The sequence below is a fragment of the Zerene cesonia genome, chromosome 29, assembly GCF_012273895.1.
Source record: "Zerene cesonia ecotype Mississippi chromosome 29, Zerene_cesonia_1.1, whole genome shotgun sequence".
Taxonomy (NCBI): Eukaryota; Metazoa; Arthropoda; class Insecta; order Lepidoptera; family Pieridae; genus Zerene; species Zerene cesonia.
Genome location: NC_052130.1, coordinates 5,111,601 through 5,128,121, shown reverse-complemented (window position 1 = coordinate 5,128,121; position 16,521 = coordinate 5,111,601). Strand labels below are relative to the sequence as shown.

General features: G+C 33.8%; 3 protein-coding genes across 4 annotated transcripts in view; 2 read left to right on the top strand and 1 right to left on the bottom strand.

Annotated features, from left to right (window-relative positions):
- LOC119837764 overlaps window positions 1-7,313 on the bottom strand; it is a 17,068-nt gene extending 9,755 nt beyond the window's left edge. For both annotated transcript variants that reach the window (XM_038363511.1, XM_038363510.1), the window contains exons 1-9: window positions 7,155-7,313; window positions 5,504-6,395; window positions 5,029-5,294; window positions 2,682-2,868; window positions 2,061-2,238; window positions 1,444-1,661; window positions 986-1,159; window positions 469-643; window positions 184-289 (exon numbers count right to left, since the gene is read on the bottom strand). In XM_038363511.1, coding sequence (XP_038219439.1) covers window positions 184-289; window positions 469-643; window positions 986-1,159; window positions 1,444-1,661; window positions 2,061-2,238; window positions 2,682-2,868; window positions 5,029-5,294; window positions 5,504-6,395; window positions 7,155-7,218 — 2,260 coding nt within the window. In that variant the 5' untranslated portion in view covers window positions 7,219-7,313. The remainder of the gene's footprint in view (window positions 1-183; window positions 290-468; window positions 644-985; window positions 1,160-1,443; window positions 1,662-2,060; window positions 2,239-2,681; window positions 2,869-5,028; window positions 5,295-5,503; window positions 6,396-7,154) is intronic.
- A 3,168-nt stretch (window positions 7,314-10,481) lies between these two features.
- On the top strand, window positions 10,482-13,162 carry LOC119837932 (myosin regulatory light chain 2). The gene is made up of 3 exons (XM_038363726.1): window positions 10,482-10,638; window positions 11,694-11,873; window positions 12,573-13,162. Exons 1-3 carry the CDS (start codon window positions 10,498-10,500, stop codon window positions 12,990-12,992), a joined length of 741 nt encoding a protein of 246 aa, XP_038219654.1. The 5' UTR covers window positions 10,482-10,497; the 3' UTR covers window positions 12,993-13,162.
- A 974-nt stretch (window positions 13,163-14,136) lies between these two features.
- Window positions 14,137-16,521, top strand: part of LOC119837798 (protein C12orf4 homolog) — a 6,879-nt gene continuing 4,494 nt past the window's right edge. Inside the window, exons 1-3 of the mRNA XM_038363559.1 lie at window positions 14,137-14,436; window positions 14,788-15,115; window positions 15,928-16,149. Coding sequence (XP_038219487.1) covers window positions 14,256-14,436; window positions 14,788-15,115; window positions 15,928-16,149 — 731 coding nt within the window. The 5' untranslated portion in view covers window positions 14,137-14,255. The remainder of the gene's footprint in view (window positions 14,437-14,787; window positions 15,116-15,927; window positions 16,150-16,521) is intronic.

Genomic DNA, 16,521 nt, shown 5'->3' with positions numbered 1-16,521 from the left:
ATATAGTTTTAAATCAGATTGAAGAAGAAGAAATTAAACGTAAAAAAAATGGAAGACGAGAAAATAATGATGTAAATTAATTCCAAAAAATGATCTGTGCATTTCCCACAGTAAAAGCCTATGGTTCTTCATAAGCAAGCATTTTAATATAAAGTTTTCAGGCATCAAGCAATTACACAATACCTTTTGTGGGAGGCGGACTCAGCGATTTATTGACATTAAATGGGTTATAAGTGTCGTAAATAGTCGTCTTCTCACAAGGAAACTCAAGCTCCTTCTCTATTGGTGTCTGAAAAACAAATAAATAATTGAAACCTGTTTCACAACATTATGCTATTAAATTAATTTCCTTTCTGAATGTAGATATTCATTAAATTTAGGATCAACATCAAATATTCTACCATCAAATCATCTCGCTTACTATAAAGGTAAACATTAAAAACACATCTATTACTTCATCATACTTACGAGATGTATCTTATAGTTGTTGACGTCATCAGGAAGGTTTTCCAACGAGAGCTGAACGTTAGTAATGTCATATTCCGACTGCTGGGTCAACTCGAACTTCCCAGCAAGCGAGATAGTGTCTCCATTGCCGAACCAATCTCGGATAACAGCTTTACGCCGGTGGAGACCGTTCACCCTTGATTGCGGAAAATATATCAATTTAAAGTTATACTTTGTCAGATCTGCTGCTGGCAGGTGGTATAGAGTTAACTGGTACAAAGACTGCAAGCTTAAGGAATGATAATTCCCTGTTTGTTTTATAGATTCAAATGACATTATAAAATAGTGAATAATTGATTCTACATAAAATACAGAAGAGGTAGTAGGTAGAGTTTCTCTTACTTTACACATAATTTTTCCGAGATGAGAAATATTCAAGATATTATTTATTGCGAAACAAGATTTCGTAATAATTTAATCATAAGTGTATTGTGTATATTTTATGTTCCACGTTGTTTCTCATACTGTTAATACTTACATAGCACACGCCATCCTTTCTCCTCTCGCAACTGGACCATGATCATCATAAATAACTAAAGATTTTCTCAAAATGGAAAATTTTCCCGCCAATCCTACTACAGTGTCTGTGAATAGTCGTCTAGTTAGCCTCTCGCTGTCTCGTTTGCGTCCAGCCACAGATAGTAACCCATGTCTAAAATAAAGAAAAAATATTAAACAAAAAGAAATAGCGACCATCATATGGAGCTAGACATAGTTGAAACTTATTTTTGTAAAATTTTGTATTTTTACAATAAAAAATGGATGCTGGTGATATTTCACAGAATCAATAACAAAATTATATTTTATATAGTAATGCTAGCTGGTGTCCGCAACTCTGTTAGTGTGGACTTTATGGTAAAGATATCTGTAATCACGCTTGAACCGTGGGTTGACATTAATAGACCACAACCTTTCCCACTATAAGACTAGAATTACCTCGTTGTAAAGTCGCCAACTCTGCACAGTCCTTCCATACCAACTTTGCAGTACTGTTCAGGGTGCCTTGTATCCGTATCGACTCCATGCGGATCATACATCTTGCCCGCGCTCAAGCACCTAGCAGTCCAGTTGTAATAATCTTTACCGGGAGGGTACTCATGGATCGCCCAGCGGTGTTCATGAGTGTTGTTCACATTGGCACCGTCAGCGTGGATCTGGTTATTCAGAGGACAAGTTTTTAGTAGGATTTTGACGACGATTTTGACACGAGGGTACATTATATTTAAATTAATTAGGAAATACGCTGTAGCAAGTTCACGAATCGTCAAATTACACTTATCAGGTAATACTTATAAAGACCAGTATGAACACCCATAAACAAAATAAAACAGAATATATTAACTTCAAAAGTAAGAATGAAGCTTATTTGTATGCATAGTTATAGTGTTGTTTGATATATCGATATACTACTGAGAAAATTTTCCAAATCATCAACCTCAATACTGAATTCTTCAGAATCCTATTGTTGTTCGTAGCATCAATGCTAAATACATATTCGAATAAATAGATTTTATTTTCAGTATCTAGATATGGTTATATAAATAAACACTTACCATACTCTCAACAATAACAGTCGTATCTTCCCATGGCCTCTCAAGTGGTTGCCTAAAAATGACCCTGCTGACAATCGGGTACCGGAAGACCACCTGAGCTGAACTCATTTGGGTCTGATATTCCGTGCCATATTCGTAGGAGTGGATGGTAGCGCAGAGCTCTCGTTTAGGTGGTCGCCTGTAATTTGAATATTGATCGTGGGTAAGGTGAATTTTATCAAAATTAAGTTTTAAAAATATTTAATATCTATTAATCCATTTGAAGTATAAAAGAGATTGTTCATCTTTGAAAACATGTAAGAAATACCGTATAAAAACATCATTAAAAATTAACACAACTTATTAAATACTCAAAAAGTGCTATTTATACAAATGTAATTTATGATAAGGTTTTAAACTTAAATTTCAGTTCCAATAACAGTTTGCAATCCACTAAAATATTCATATTCATTCCCTGTATTGCATTGCATTATGCAATGTCACTGATCAATTCTCCTGACGAGCAAATAGATCATGTTAAACGGAGTGAATATTTTATTAATCCACAATTTCCTAATACTGAGACGGAGGACAAAACATACCCAATCTTTTCTATAACATATATTACATTCAGATACAAACCTTGTGACAACAACAGCTCTATGCATCACACTGTTCTTTCCACTAAGAGGTAGAAAAACATCCCAGTAAGATCCGCTTAACTCATTAGCTAGTCCAGGCAGCAGATACTTATGATTTAAGTACTCGGTCCTATCCTTGTATTTACCTAGCAGATCACCGATAGCGTAGTGATCCTGTGTGCTTAAACCTGTAGAAATTATTACATACATAATAAATAAATTGATAATAGAAGATTCTTATTAAGCTCATACTTATTGTGATGATAATTAATTCAACTCTTTCTCTTATTAAACACAAAGACGGTGAAATCACATTTGGATATTTTCGTCATTTTATATATTAATAGTACCTAAGAAAATCGATAATATTCGACAATATTTTTATCAAAGTGTGTAAAATATTTGAAACGAAGTAGTTTGGTTTAAATGTATAAATAAATACCTAACGATACAAAATATATGTTATGTTTTTATAAAACTTTTATAATAATTAATTTTCTCCACACGTCTACCTATTTAAATATCCCAATAAAGACTTCAAGTTCAAAGATCCCAAATATTTTCCCCACCCTACCCTTAGACAATATCGTTTATCAACAGCATTACATTTTAAGGTTCATTTAATACGCAATTTTATCTGGCACATATCTGTTTGGCAATCACCATCCATACTACATATTATAGATATCAAAATCATTGAAATCCTTCCCGCAAAAGATAAGGCCGCTAAACAGTGATGTATTAATAACATTGGAATACCAACAATGCTAGCTGCCGTAACATCCGAAACTCAAGCGCCGTCGTGACGTAAGCGGCTGGCAAAACACCAAGTAATAGATACTGACCGACATTACTCGTTCACGTAAATAGATCTGTACCATTAAAACTACTAGATTTAGCATACTGAGTTGGTACTGGACCATAGAATGCGTACAAATTACGCATTCTATGGTTCTAGTAATGGAGACTTCCAAATTGTTTGAAAGGACTGGAAGATTTTGTTGACACATTCATAATGACGATGTGGTAATAAAAATGGCAATTGTTAACATTTTATGACCTTAATGAAATACTAACCACGGTTTTCCTCGTTGTCGCTAATCATTTCCCATATTTATTTTCAACACTTTTTAAACATTCAAACTATATTTTCGATATACAAAGTAGTTTATACCACCCCAAAGGTCTCATCCATTTATATGCATTTTCAAATTAAAATTCAAAACACGCTTATACTCACACTTATAGGTATTTTTGTAGGTATTACTATCTATTTAAAAAGTTGTTCTATACATTACCAGATGAGGAAAACCCTACAAGGAATCATCATAACCGCAAGTCGATTAGCCCATCACTTATCTACTTTTAGAATTTATCTTTATACTAATGCGTGTTTTATTTTGTTTGTATACTATTTTATTTGCATTTTTCCCAGTTTCTTAAAACTCTGTTAGCAGGATTAAAATATTTACAAGAGATGAGGGTAGTCCGCGTAAACTTTATGTTCTTAACTATGTTTGCAGTCATAACAATGTAACAACAAAAATTAACTAAATAATTTCCATCAAAATGCAAACTTAAATAGATTCGAAAGGCGCAAGGTGCAAGGACAAATATGTAGACCAATAACCGCGATATTATGCTACTTTATAAAGGGCCTGTACTAAAGAAACTTTAATATTAAATATGTCATGTGATATCTTAAACCTACAATAAAATAACCTGCCGAATGAGAATTAAACTTGCATACAATTTACATAGTGTGTGAATGGTTATATCTTAGATCGCATTGACCTATAATTTGAAAAAGCTATTGAGAGACATAAAACGAAGTAATCTATGGGGGTTCCGTTTTTACCTCGAGAGGGATGGTAGGTTCCTCTTTAAATATGTATATGAGCTTAAGAATGTAAATAATTTTATTAAACGTTTCTATGCAAATAAAAAACCCTTTACGCATCTTATAAATTCTTATTATGGTCTGATTTTTTAATTTGAATATAAGTTGATATTTCAAGTTTACTATAGTTACGACAGAATTGAAAAAAAAACTTATTATCCAATATCAACATGCAAGCAAAGCTCCTGGCTGAATAAAGCCGACAATAAACACAGGCAACGTTTTCGTAATATCAATTTGTGAAACAGTAGCGGTTCATCCCGGCGTCGGCTGTGGTAAATATTATAGCCTATGACATTCAGTGCAGATGCAGTTTTCTAATAATGAAATTTTTGAAAACGGTCCAGTAGTTTTGTGTGTAAACATTACAAACAAAAACTATACATAATGAACACATAAAAACTCAAATGTCTACTCTTTTTAATATAAGTTCAGATAGAAATATTACCTGCAGGTGGAACATTATTCATATCAACGTTATTCGGATTGTAAATTCCTCCAGTAGTATTGCACATTGTTTCCCAATATTTTGCTTCATACAGTTTCGGGGGCAGTTCCCTAATGCTATATTGTGTTATGGCGCTGACGAAACGAAGGTTCGACTCGTATTCTTGATCAGAGGCTCCTAATTGAAAGTTGGCCCAAGTTGGATCGAACGGAGATCTTTGAGAGAATTCTACAACGCCTCTGATGCCGTCCATGTTTATCATCGCCCTGAATATACAAAACATTTTAGGAAATTAACAATAACAAACAAAATTAGATATGAATATGAAAAGATTAGCTGCTAAAAAATTAATTATTTCCACTTCTGACTTAATTATATATCTTCAATTAAGTTTTCATTAAGAATCACGCATTTCCTCAGTAGTTAAAGCATTCTTAATAACATCGTTAAGAAATTATGAATTAAATGGACTCACTTAGTGCTCTTAGGAAGCATCGTCCTCAATTTAGCGCACGCCAAAAAGCTATCAGTGTGCCGATTGTCATAAATCACAACATACAAACTCCGTTTCGTTATTTCCATATCACTCCTAAGAATATTCAGGACTTCGTCTTTATACAGCTTCTTTGTCCTCTGCACATTTGGATCAGAGGAAACTTTGATTAACCCCAATCTGCTATCCAAATCGCCAACAGTCATTCCATCACCACTATTCTCTGGATCGAAAACTGCTTGCAAGACATCGCAATTGTCTTCATGATTGCCTTTGTCCGCATCGAATATATCAGTCACAAATAATTTCCACTTATGCTTAGTGTACTCCTTTTCGTTAATAGCTTTTGCATGATACAAATCAGCGTGGATATATGAATCGGTGTCATCGTACTCCTTTGAAGAGATCCACCTAAAATGCAGGGTCCCAGCTATGGGTGCTGTGAATTTCGCAAACGCGTGTTGTTCATACAAATTTTCAGTACTAAATATTGAAGCGCAAATCACTCTGTCTCGTTCTGCAGTCTCTAATACAATACTTTTTCCCCACAGCCCATTGGGACCGATAAGGGAGTTCTTGCTTTCGAATTCAGCGTGATCTTTACCAGGTATAACAAGGTATCCTAGTTCTTCGGTTAGATCGATAAGCTCTTTCCCCAGATTGGTTTCTGAGCATCTTTCGTTAGATATGTCTCTATAATCTACTGGGAATTCGTGTATGGTCCATCTCCACACTCCGTCTGGATATTGCAGAGTAGGTTTGAGGTTAGTTCTAATACTGATGAGGCTTTCATTTTTCTGGGAGAACTCAATCTCTCCATGAAGACCGTGTTGTGATATGTATGCACGGAGTACGAAGGCGTTTGTTCCTAAAACTATAGCAAAAAATTAAATTACGATAAATAGAGTAATTAATGTTTTCATTATCTTTTTATTTTATTACCAACAAAATAATTGAAAATGCCCTGGGGCCTTTACCGTAAACATTATTTTGTTCCTTAATAGATTTCTTGAATCGTTCGAAATATATTATTATATAAGAAAAGACTATATAAGAAATATTCCAACAATTATGCCACCAATATACTTTAATGTGATAAAAAGCCGCGCCTTAGCATTTGACTAAATAAATAAGTAAAAGTTATGGGCTGTCCCAAATCTAAAACGTATCGTAATGCAATTGCATGTTACGTAAATTAAATAACTACAAAGTTAATTGATTTTGCAGAGTTAATTGGGTCATTATCATTTGGTTTTTTTACTCACATAAATCATAATGATAGCTAATTATATTACATCCACGTATTGTTGAAATCTATCGGAAGTAAAATACAATGGAATGTTTGGTGTTTTTTTTAATTATTTTGTTATGCGTTATGACATAGTCTAGGGTCTAAGCTTATAAATAATTGCAAAGTCTTATTGTTATCACTTAAAAGTCATTCGCCTGCACATTTATAAAGTTTAATATTATATTAACTTTAAGTTAAAATTAAGTATTAAATGGGCTATATCTTGGACTTCATATTATAAGAAAACCAGCACTATCCTTCTGAATCAATGCCATTGAACAATTATTAATTTGAAATCTTATCGAATCTCGCGCCAAAATTTTTTTATCACCAAAAACTTACCGTTCAATAAACTTAAATAAACACACAATAACTTTGGTATAAACCGACTATAATCGTTACACATTGTTAAATTTATAATTCATTTTATTCAAAATACACACTGCTGTATAACATTTTAGACAACTGATTCAGAGAGCATGATATTTAAGTGAAAGGCAGTTTTACCAGTTGGCTAACTTAACGAGTGAAACGGCTATACTGTTAGAAAGAGACAGCTGTGACGTCACAGCCTCCTAAGAAGTGTAGTACGGAACGTAGTACGCATAATGATGTTTGTTTGAATGGAACGCGTGTAATGCGTAAACATTAAACTTGAAATGAAGGATCGGAGAAAGACAATAATCGATAATAGAAAGGACTTAAGATTCATAAATACTGGAACAAAATGTATAGTGATACGCTATACCTAGACTAAAGTCAAAAGTCTCTTTGCCGATCAAAACAACTTTTGACTCCAAAATTCAGTCAAAAGTGGTTATGACGATGCCTTCAGTTGAAAACATGTTGACTGGTTATGGCAATTAGTTTTGACTGTAACATACATATGGATTTCCTGAATGCATGCTAGTTTTAGTTAATTCCGATGTAACTTAAGTACCCTTAAAGATTTTGATGGGTAACATTTCAATTGGCTACTTTTAAAATGTATATTATTCGTAAAAACAAACCTGGCCTTTCCATAGCGACAATAGCTATTGTGATAAATAATAAACTTTTACCTTACGCCACCTGAAGGTCACGAAACGGCTGCGCTACATATTTTACTAAAATTGTAGAGTTTGTTAAGTTTAGGCTTGTAGAGCTCAGACGTGTAGAGTTATATGCTTGACTCTACATGAGAACTGATAACTTTATCAATGTGCTAGCTCTACAGTCGTGAATTGGCGACATTTTACATGAAATGTTTCTAGTGGGATAAGACCTAAGTCTAGAATAGTTATGAGGAACAATTCAAATAATAATAATTACTCTTATAATTTATGAACCTTTCCAGTACTAACAAAGAATCATTGATCTTGGTGACCAGTCGATCTATTGTCGTTTACCAATACGTTTTATAACTTGATATCTTTCGACTACTCAGTTCAATCATTAGGTAAGGTTACATAAAATAATTACTTTGATATCCGTCTCTTTCTTTCACTGTGATATAATATGTGTATTTCGAATAACCTTACTTTGATACTAAGTGTTACTTATAAGCTCAGAAAACTATGTTAAATTGCGTTCAACCTTTGCTATTTAACAGATGTCATGTGCTTCCTCTTTAGAATGTTATCTTGTAATATTATTTTTTACAACATAATATCACCACCACAGATAATATAATACTATTCTTATTATTAAGTTGTTTCGTATTACAAAGTAGTCTTAACTTAAAGCTTACATTATAAACCATATCTTTTGCGTGTTCTATTTCTAATTACGAAAGCATAACTCGACACATCTTAAAAAAGCATTAACTCGATCATTCGCTGTGTCTCACAAGGCAAACAAACAAATAATAATCTTCATAATTGAGGAAACATTACAGCAAAACCCAATCAGTAGTTTTACCTTGATAGAGCATCGAAATTATTTACCATACAAACCCAAAAATTTATTTTACTACAAGGACTGAGATCTTAAAAGGCGCATCCTTAGGGTACAGGAATTTGCGCAAGAGCATCACAGCATGTATCTCACTGCACAGCTTGTGTATTCGATCCCCGTTATAGCTGAACTCAAATGTCTCGGTCTTAACCAGACAGACATAAACTTATAGTAGAATAATTACGATTTTTAAAAAAACACATCTTCAATAAGCGTGAATTATATAATATTTTTCGGTCAGTCATATAGTAAATACTCTTTAAGTAAGTTAACTAATAGAACAATTAGATGCATTTACCTAACACCCAAAAAGGAAATTATAAAATAGGGTGATAAGTATTTGTAATGTTCCTAAAAACACCTGAACAGTTAGCGAGTCTATTTGGGTCGGGATGCGCTGGGCGGGCGACGGTATTTATAAATTATTAGTCACAATCACAAAAATAGCCTTATTGTAATCAACACCATCGCTTTTTAATACTTTATCAATACCAAATCGTTCATTGTACGTTAAAATATTAATACTTTTTGCATGGAATTTTCATCGTGTACATGACAATAAAATAAATAATATACTGCAGAACATACATACGATAAACGTAGCTTTGAAAAACTAAAAATAACAAACCTAAACGATAAGATTAAGTCAATTGTCTCATATACTTTAGGAAATTATTTATCCTGGCGACTGAAATTATTGTATTTCCGCGCATTTATCAAAACTGTATAAAGTTTGAATTAAATCGAGATCGAGTCTTAAGGACGGAGGAAGTTGGTTACATACAGATATACAGGTGAAGCTAATAATAATAAAACTTGTTAAAATGAAGTAAAATTCACAATCTCAATCTAGATGTACCTGATCTTCACTATTATGCACATAATGTAAACAAAGAAATCTTAGAATCTCTTGGTATCATTTAGACACAGATGTCAACATAAACAATTAAGAAGCTCATAAACTCGATCATTGCTCGATGTCAGATGCATTTATATTTATATCATCCCCTTGATAAAAGACAATTTATTTTGACGTGTCTATCCATACCCTCTACTGTCTGTAAATTTTCCTGAATAGACCACGGTTGAACGAACTCCTACGTTAGTACGTATTATAAAATGTAGATTCCATCACAAATGAGAGTAAGTTAGTAATAATAGCAGATATCTTTATGTTCATTCCCTAACCTTTTCCTATAACGTTTAAACAAACGATGGTTCATTATTAAACCGCAGGGTTTTTGGGGCATTACACAACTCTTTCTTTTGTGAGATTAATCAGAGGTTATCTATTCATAGAGCGTTTTATTTTCCAAAAATTTGTTTGTGATTCCTGCTATTTATGATTCTTCTAGAAGCCATATGAAATGGAATGATGTTTGAACCTGTTGTTGTGATTATATAAACAAAACTCTGACAAAACATAAAGTCAATTAATAACACTTAAATTGACTTTCCCTGCTATATTATCTAAAAAGAAATTCAGATACCAATATCTAAAAAGTTGATTTAAAATTCTTATGTTGTTTCAAACTCCGCCTTACAAAAGTAAACAAAAAGACTATCAAAGATTTTAATTACAAATTGAACGCCTAGCAACACGCTAAATCGAAATTCACATTTATAACAATTGAGTGGCATTTCAAACGAATAGCAATGGGACAGAATTATTTTCGTAACATACGGCCGGCCGGGTCAGCAAGCGGAATCACTCTGATACTCCAATACCTATCGTTTTGGCGAACTATATATGGAATGGAGAGTTTGTGGGAGCCGGGAGGAGGGGGGGCTGAGACTCTTGGTAAATCCAACGGGTGCGCTATCTCGGAGTCAGGGTGGGACTGCCGAACGGTACAGTCTCTCTTCCGTCGAACTAACAAACAACACAATGGTAAGTGAGTGACACAGTGACATGTAGTGGGACACAGTGATAATATAGTGGTGTGAAACGGAATAGAAGTGCGACCATGATAATAAAGAGATAATGCCTTTCGGAGGATAGCAACTTGGTGATGCACGGAACGTTAGATAAAGTTGTTCAAAACAATTAATCATCAAGTTGATCGATTTGGTTAAATAATTGAGTCATTTAGAAGCTTTGTCGTTGTTGTCCAATGCAACAGATAATAATATGATAATAACTACCAATACTGTTTGTTTCAAATAATAACTGATTATTAACTCGAACGCCTAAAATTTATTTTTTTGTGCTCCATCTATCGCAAAGGATACAAACCCGTTATGATTTTCTTTAAAACGTTAGATTCGGATTTCAGTCTTCCGGTTTTTAAGAACAAAAATAGAAAAGCCCGGGCTTTCGGTATGAACTCGAACTGAAAGTAGATAGGTTTCTATTTTTGGAAGTCGAACGTTATGAAATGATTTAGGCGTGTAAGCTGATGCCAACTCCGGGCTAATTATAAAGCCGTGAAGAATGTGAAACTTGAAATAACGAATTTCAATGCATAGAATATAACTTTATCCAGATATGTAGCTTTTTCAAAGCATACGATCCAATCTATCATGAAGTTACTCTAGTAGACACAATAGGTAATCATTTACTAAATTATTTCCAATGATAATGTATATAATTTGCCTAGAATTTAAAGTAATCATTATTTTCTGAGAACTGCGTACAAATTAAATTTCGAAACACACCATCAATCCCAAAATTTTTAAATTTTATAATTTATTACCTTTTATTAACAATTAAATACATTGAAAACTTGGATGAAAATTCAAATGAAATATTCACTATTGTTCTTGCGCGATTTAAAGTTTGTAACGAGAAAACTAACTTTCTGACTTAAAAGATCTCTCCGGGGACTTATAGACGGCCGATTGCGTATACTGGTCGAGGATCCTACCTTTTTTCATTCAGGAAAATCGCCTTTCTTCCTCCATATGCTCCACCTTCTAGAAATAAAATGAATATTTCTTCTGCAGGCGGATAAGGAAAAGAAGATCAAGAAGAAGAAGGCGAAAGAAGAAGCGCCCGCTGAGGAAGCCCCAGCTGCTGCTGCCCCTGCCGAGAGACAATCCTCCCGAGGCAGCCGCAAGGCCAAGCGCACTGGTTCTAATGTCTTCTCTATGTTCACACAGAAACAGGTCGCTGAGTTCAAAGAAGTAAGTATTGTTCACTAAAACCATCAATTATTAATATGGCAATATTATGGACCAGGTCTATTAAATAATAAATAGTAAAGTTGATGATTTGGACACTTCTTGCAATAACCGTAAGCTTCTGAATGTTTGGATTAAATAGTCAGAAAATAAACACTTTTGGTATCTATGATAGGTTCACAGTAAATATAAGTAAATACATATTAATTACGATGATCATTTTGGAGATAGTTGAAATCCATAAGATTTCCTCAAACATTTTTTAAGATCGACTCTCTATATTCTAACTTACCTATACCTAATCTAATACGTAATATCTTTACACTCAAGGTACATGATATTTTTCTACGAATGAGAAGACAATTGGCTTTAGAATTTCGTTAGATTTCCAAATTACTAATGTTGTTTTAACTCATACGTGAGACATTTGTTTAATAAACATATTAGAGGGCTACTATTACCGCGACTGTTATTTGAGCTTTTCACAAAATTCAGTTTGTATTTTAATAATATTTGTATAACTTGAATTAACTGAATTTAATAAGTTACTGATGACTTGATACATACATTGAAATGTTTGTACCAAGAAATGAAATCTTCAAAGGTCGATGTTTAACTGGTGATCACACATTATCAATAATAAATTACCTACATATTTGCTTATATTGGCAAAGTAAATAACAAATGTTTCTCTTGTTCCAGGCCTTCCAGCTAATGGACCACGACAAGGACGGTATCATCGGCAAGAGCGACCTCCGCGCCACTTTCGACTCCCTCGGCAGGCTCGCCTCCGAGAAGGAGCTCGACGACATGGTTGGCGAAGCCTCTGGCCCCATCAACTTCACCCAGCTCCTCACCCTCTTCGCGAACCGCATGTCCGGCGGCTCCGACGACGATGACGTAGTCATCAACGCCTTCAAAACCTTCGACAAGGACGGCAAGATCGACTCTGAGAACCTCAGACATGCCCTCATGACCTGGGGTGACAAGTTCTCCCCCGATGAGGTCGACGAGGCCTACGACCAGATGGAGATCGACGACAAAGGCTACATCGACACCCAGAAGCTGATCACCATGCTGACCGCCAGCGCTGAGGAAGAGGAAGGCGGTGAAGCCGCGTAATTTAATTCCATACAATGAAGAGCGTCAACTTAGAGTGGCTACCACCCGGCCCGCGGTTCGAAGATTAAACGCGTTGCGAACCAAATTATTTTTTATTTATATCTCTATGTAATTTATTGTTTCCATTTTTTAATTTATATATAATGAAAATATAGTTCTACTATACAAAATGGCGTGTACAACTGTCCCTACCACGGGTGTTTGTGCGAGCAAACGGCGGAAGAAGAGGGATGCAAGGAATACTATGTATTCATTTTTGTTTTGTTTCAAATAAAGTTTTTCACAAGTCTGACTAAATTAGGGCTATAAGCCTAGTTTTGTAGTAACCTGGTCTTTATCATTACACACCTACACACCTACTAGCAACACCTAGCAACACCTACTACAAGCTGTACTCATAAATTTCCAAAACATAGGTACTTTAGTGGTTGCTCCACTCAAAATTCTTGGCTCATTGACAATCAATACATTCTTTGAATTTCCTTCGCTAAATTTAGATGAGACATAATAGATATATTTCTTGAATTTCCTCTCACCTACAATAAATACATCATCAAATTCTGGGCTCAAACTCTACAGGAAATATATCGATACACGTTTTTGGAAAACAAATGTCAGCTATGAAAAAAAATCTAAAAATATCATTAAGTTCGTAGAAACTAGGACGAAGCAAAAATACAAACACAAACATATTTGGTTCTCTTTACATCTTATAAATAGTTTAGCACCAAGCATAAGTATACATATGCCATGGATTCTTTAATCTATTTTAGAAAGAGTTATGATATAAAGTTTATGAATCCATGAGTTAATGACGTTATATGGAGTAATCTACCGAACTGATTTCAAAAATTATTTTACGGTTCGATTTGTTTGTGAACCTGTTTACTACAAACAAAAGCTATATAGTATATTATACGTCTCATGGTGAAACTGAGACGGATCATTAGTCTTTCTATACAAATAAATAGAGTGTGAGATTTATAATGATGGACATTTATAATATGACCGATATAATTAAAAAGCCTATCGGCATATTAGACTTTATTTCAAACGAAATATCGAATGGGATTCTGCGTTAAACAGAATAATAATTGACACTTGCTAGATGACAGAAAAAATAAAAAAGTCAGATGAGAGACTGCTCTCAAGTTTTGACAGCTAAACACAATAAATTAAAAATAAATAAGATTATTAAAATTAAACTGTAAATTTCAACTTAATTAGATTTCATAGTAACTTCGAAGTAGTCAAATAAACATAATGACCACAGAAACTGTACAAAATGCGACGAAAACGTTTAAGTTTTCATTTCCAACGTGTACTAATGAAGAAATACTATTTAAATTGGAAGTACCGGTGGAGATTCCTTATGAAGGATCTTCTCGGGAGCTAGTTCAAAGAGTTATAAAGATGTTTCATATACCAGTGTACTTGGAAGACAGTGAGTATACGTCTATACATGTAATAAATTTTAAATGTGGAATAAATAATACATGGCCGAAAATTTCCCAACTTGCAGATATCCTTATAAGCAACTATTTTACGCCCCTTTATACTTATAGCTTTAACTGTCACAATTTTTATCACTCACTAAAGAAATTTTATTTTTAGTAAATTCGTAAAATATGTAAAGGAGATTTTGTGAAGTGAAGAGCAGTTACAAACCAACTTAACTTTACTGGTTCGTGATTATAAATAACAAACATAGAAGAAAAGATGTTTTTTTTTTCGAAAATTAACTATTTGATAAAAAACATAATATTCGTCAATTTCTGGTCATACCTGCTTTCAGAATTAAATGAAGAGCTAGCCAGTTTCATAGCCGATGAAACAAAGAATTTTTACAATGAACGAGATGAGAAGCTGCTCAACCAATTGAAGAATGGCGAACTCAATATAGAGGGAATTATAAGGGGCTGGGAGAAATCTTTCAAAGAGAATGTATTAGAGTTTGCGGAACAGAAGGGTTCATCAGATGAAGAAGTTTTTGCTGCAGCATACCATAAGTTAGTTCATTCACCGGCTTTGGAAACAATTCTACAAGTGGAGAGTTCTTACGCTAAAACCGTGATGAATATGATACAGAATAGAGATGAAGATATTAAGAAACTAACTGAGAGGTAAACTTTATTATTTTATTTATGAAGCACTTTGTATTGATATAGAAGGATGAAATGGTGAAGTCTCATTATAACCTTAGACAAGAAGTTAAGAATAAATATATGAAAATGTTAAAAAGTTAAAAGCATAATAATTTTTCAAAAGCATAAGAATAAATATATGAAAATGTTAAAAAGTTAAAAGCATAATTTTTCAATTAAGACTAGAAACAATTCTGCTAGGCCACCCATAATAAAACAGTGCCTAAAGCACACCCCACACCATCCATTGAGACAATTAACATTCATCTCAACAAATTCAAACATTGTTTAAAATTTTTTAGTCTTCATTATGAAACATATTTTTTTTATATTTGAGAAAAACAAAGAAAAGAATAATTATTTTTGACTTAAAACTAAACCCCCTTCACATTCAGAACTGAATAGACTGAATCTAAATGGGACCACATAGGAGGCACCAGCTTTCAAATAAAAAAAGAATCATTAAAATCAGTAATCCAGTAAAAAGTAACTATGTAACGAACATAAAAAATATAGTCATATTGACAACCAGGAGGTTGGGAATTTTTGAGGAATTTTTACTGACTTATAAAAATAGAGGACCTTTTTTTGAAGTCAGTAAAAATTCGACCATAAGGCACGATTTGGTAGATTTTTTGCCTTTTTAAATACTATTAACAACTTCAAAGATTAGAATAACAAAATTACGAAAAATATTTTGTTTATATTTATAATTGCAGTTTGTATTTGAGTAGTTATATTGACAGTATGTGTTATTCTACAATTTATTAACAAACAATTTCCTACTCCAGACAAACAGAAGAAATGGAGGAAAAGATCCGCCTTCTGAATGTATCGAGCACAGAGGAGGAAATTAACGCTCTAGCGGCGAAACATTTCGAAGAACAAAGTGTTGCGTCTGGCCGGTGGGAGTCGCAGTTAGATGCGTTAAGACACGCGCAGAGGGCGGCGCATCGCGCTTGGCTGATGACAGCTATTGATGATTATCAGCTGAACGAGAATGCTACTCCGAGGTATGCATAATGGTCTCATAGTATACCGCACTATATTTGAATTTAATAATAGTAGACATTCAAAATGTCTTCAAATTAAAGCTTATGTCGCTATGAGAATTTACTTTTTCCAAATATGTACAAGGAGCCAGTTGTGAATTGACAAGTTCTGGATAGTTAAAAATACAACAAACCTAACCTAACCCAACCCCTTAAGCAAACTGAAAAATTACGATTCCAAATTCTTTTTATATTATGAATTATGCCTCGGCATATTACATAATGCATTGTAAAATTATGAAGCCGTTTTTAAACGCCATAATAATAATAATAATAAGCCCGCAGGGCACCTTGTGGCGAGGTGACGGGGAGTAGCGCCCCCGCGGTCCTTAG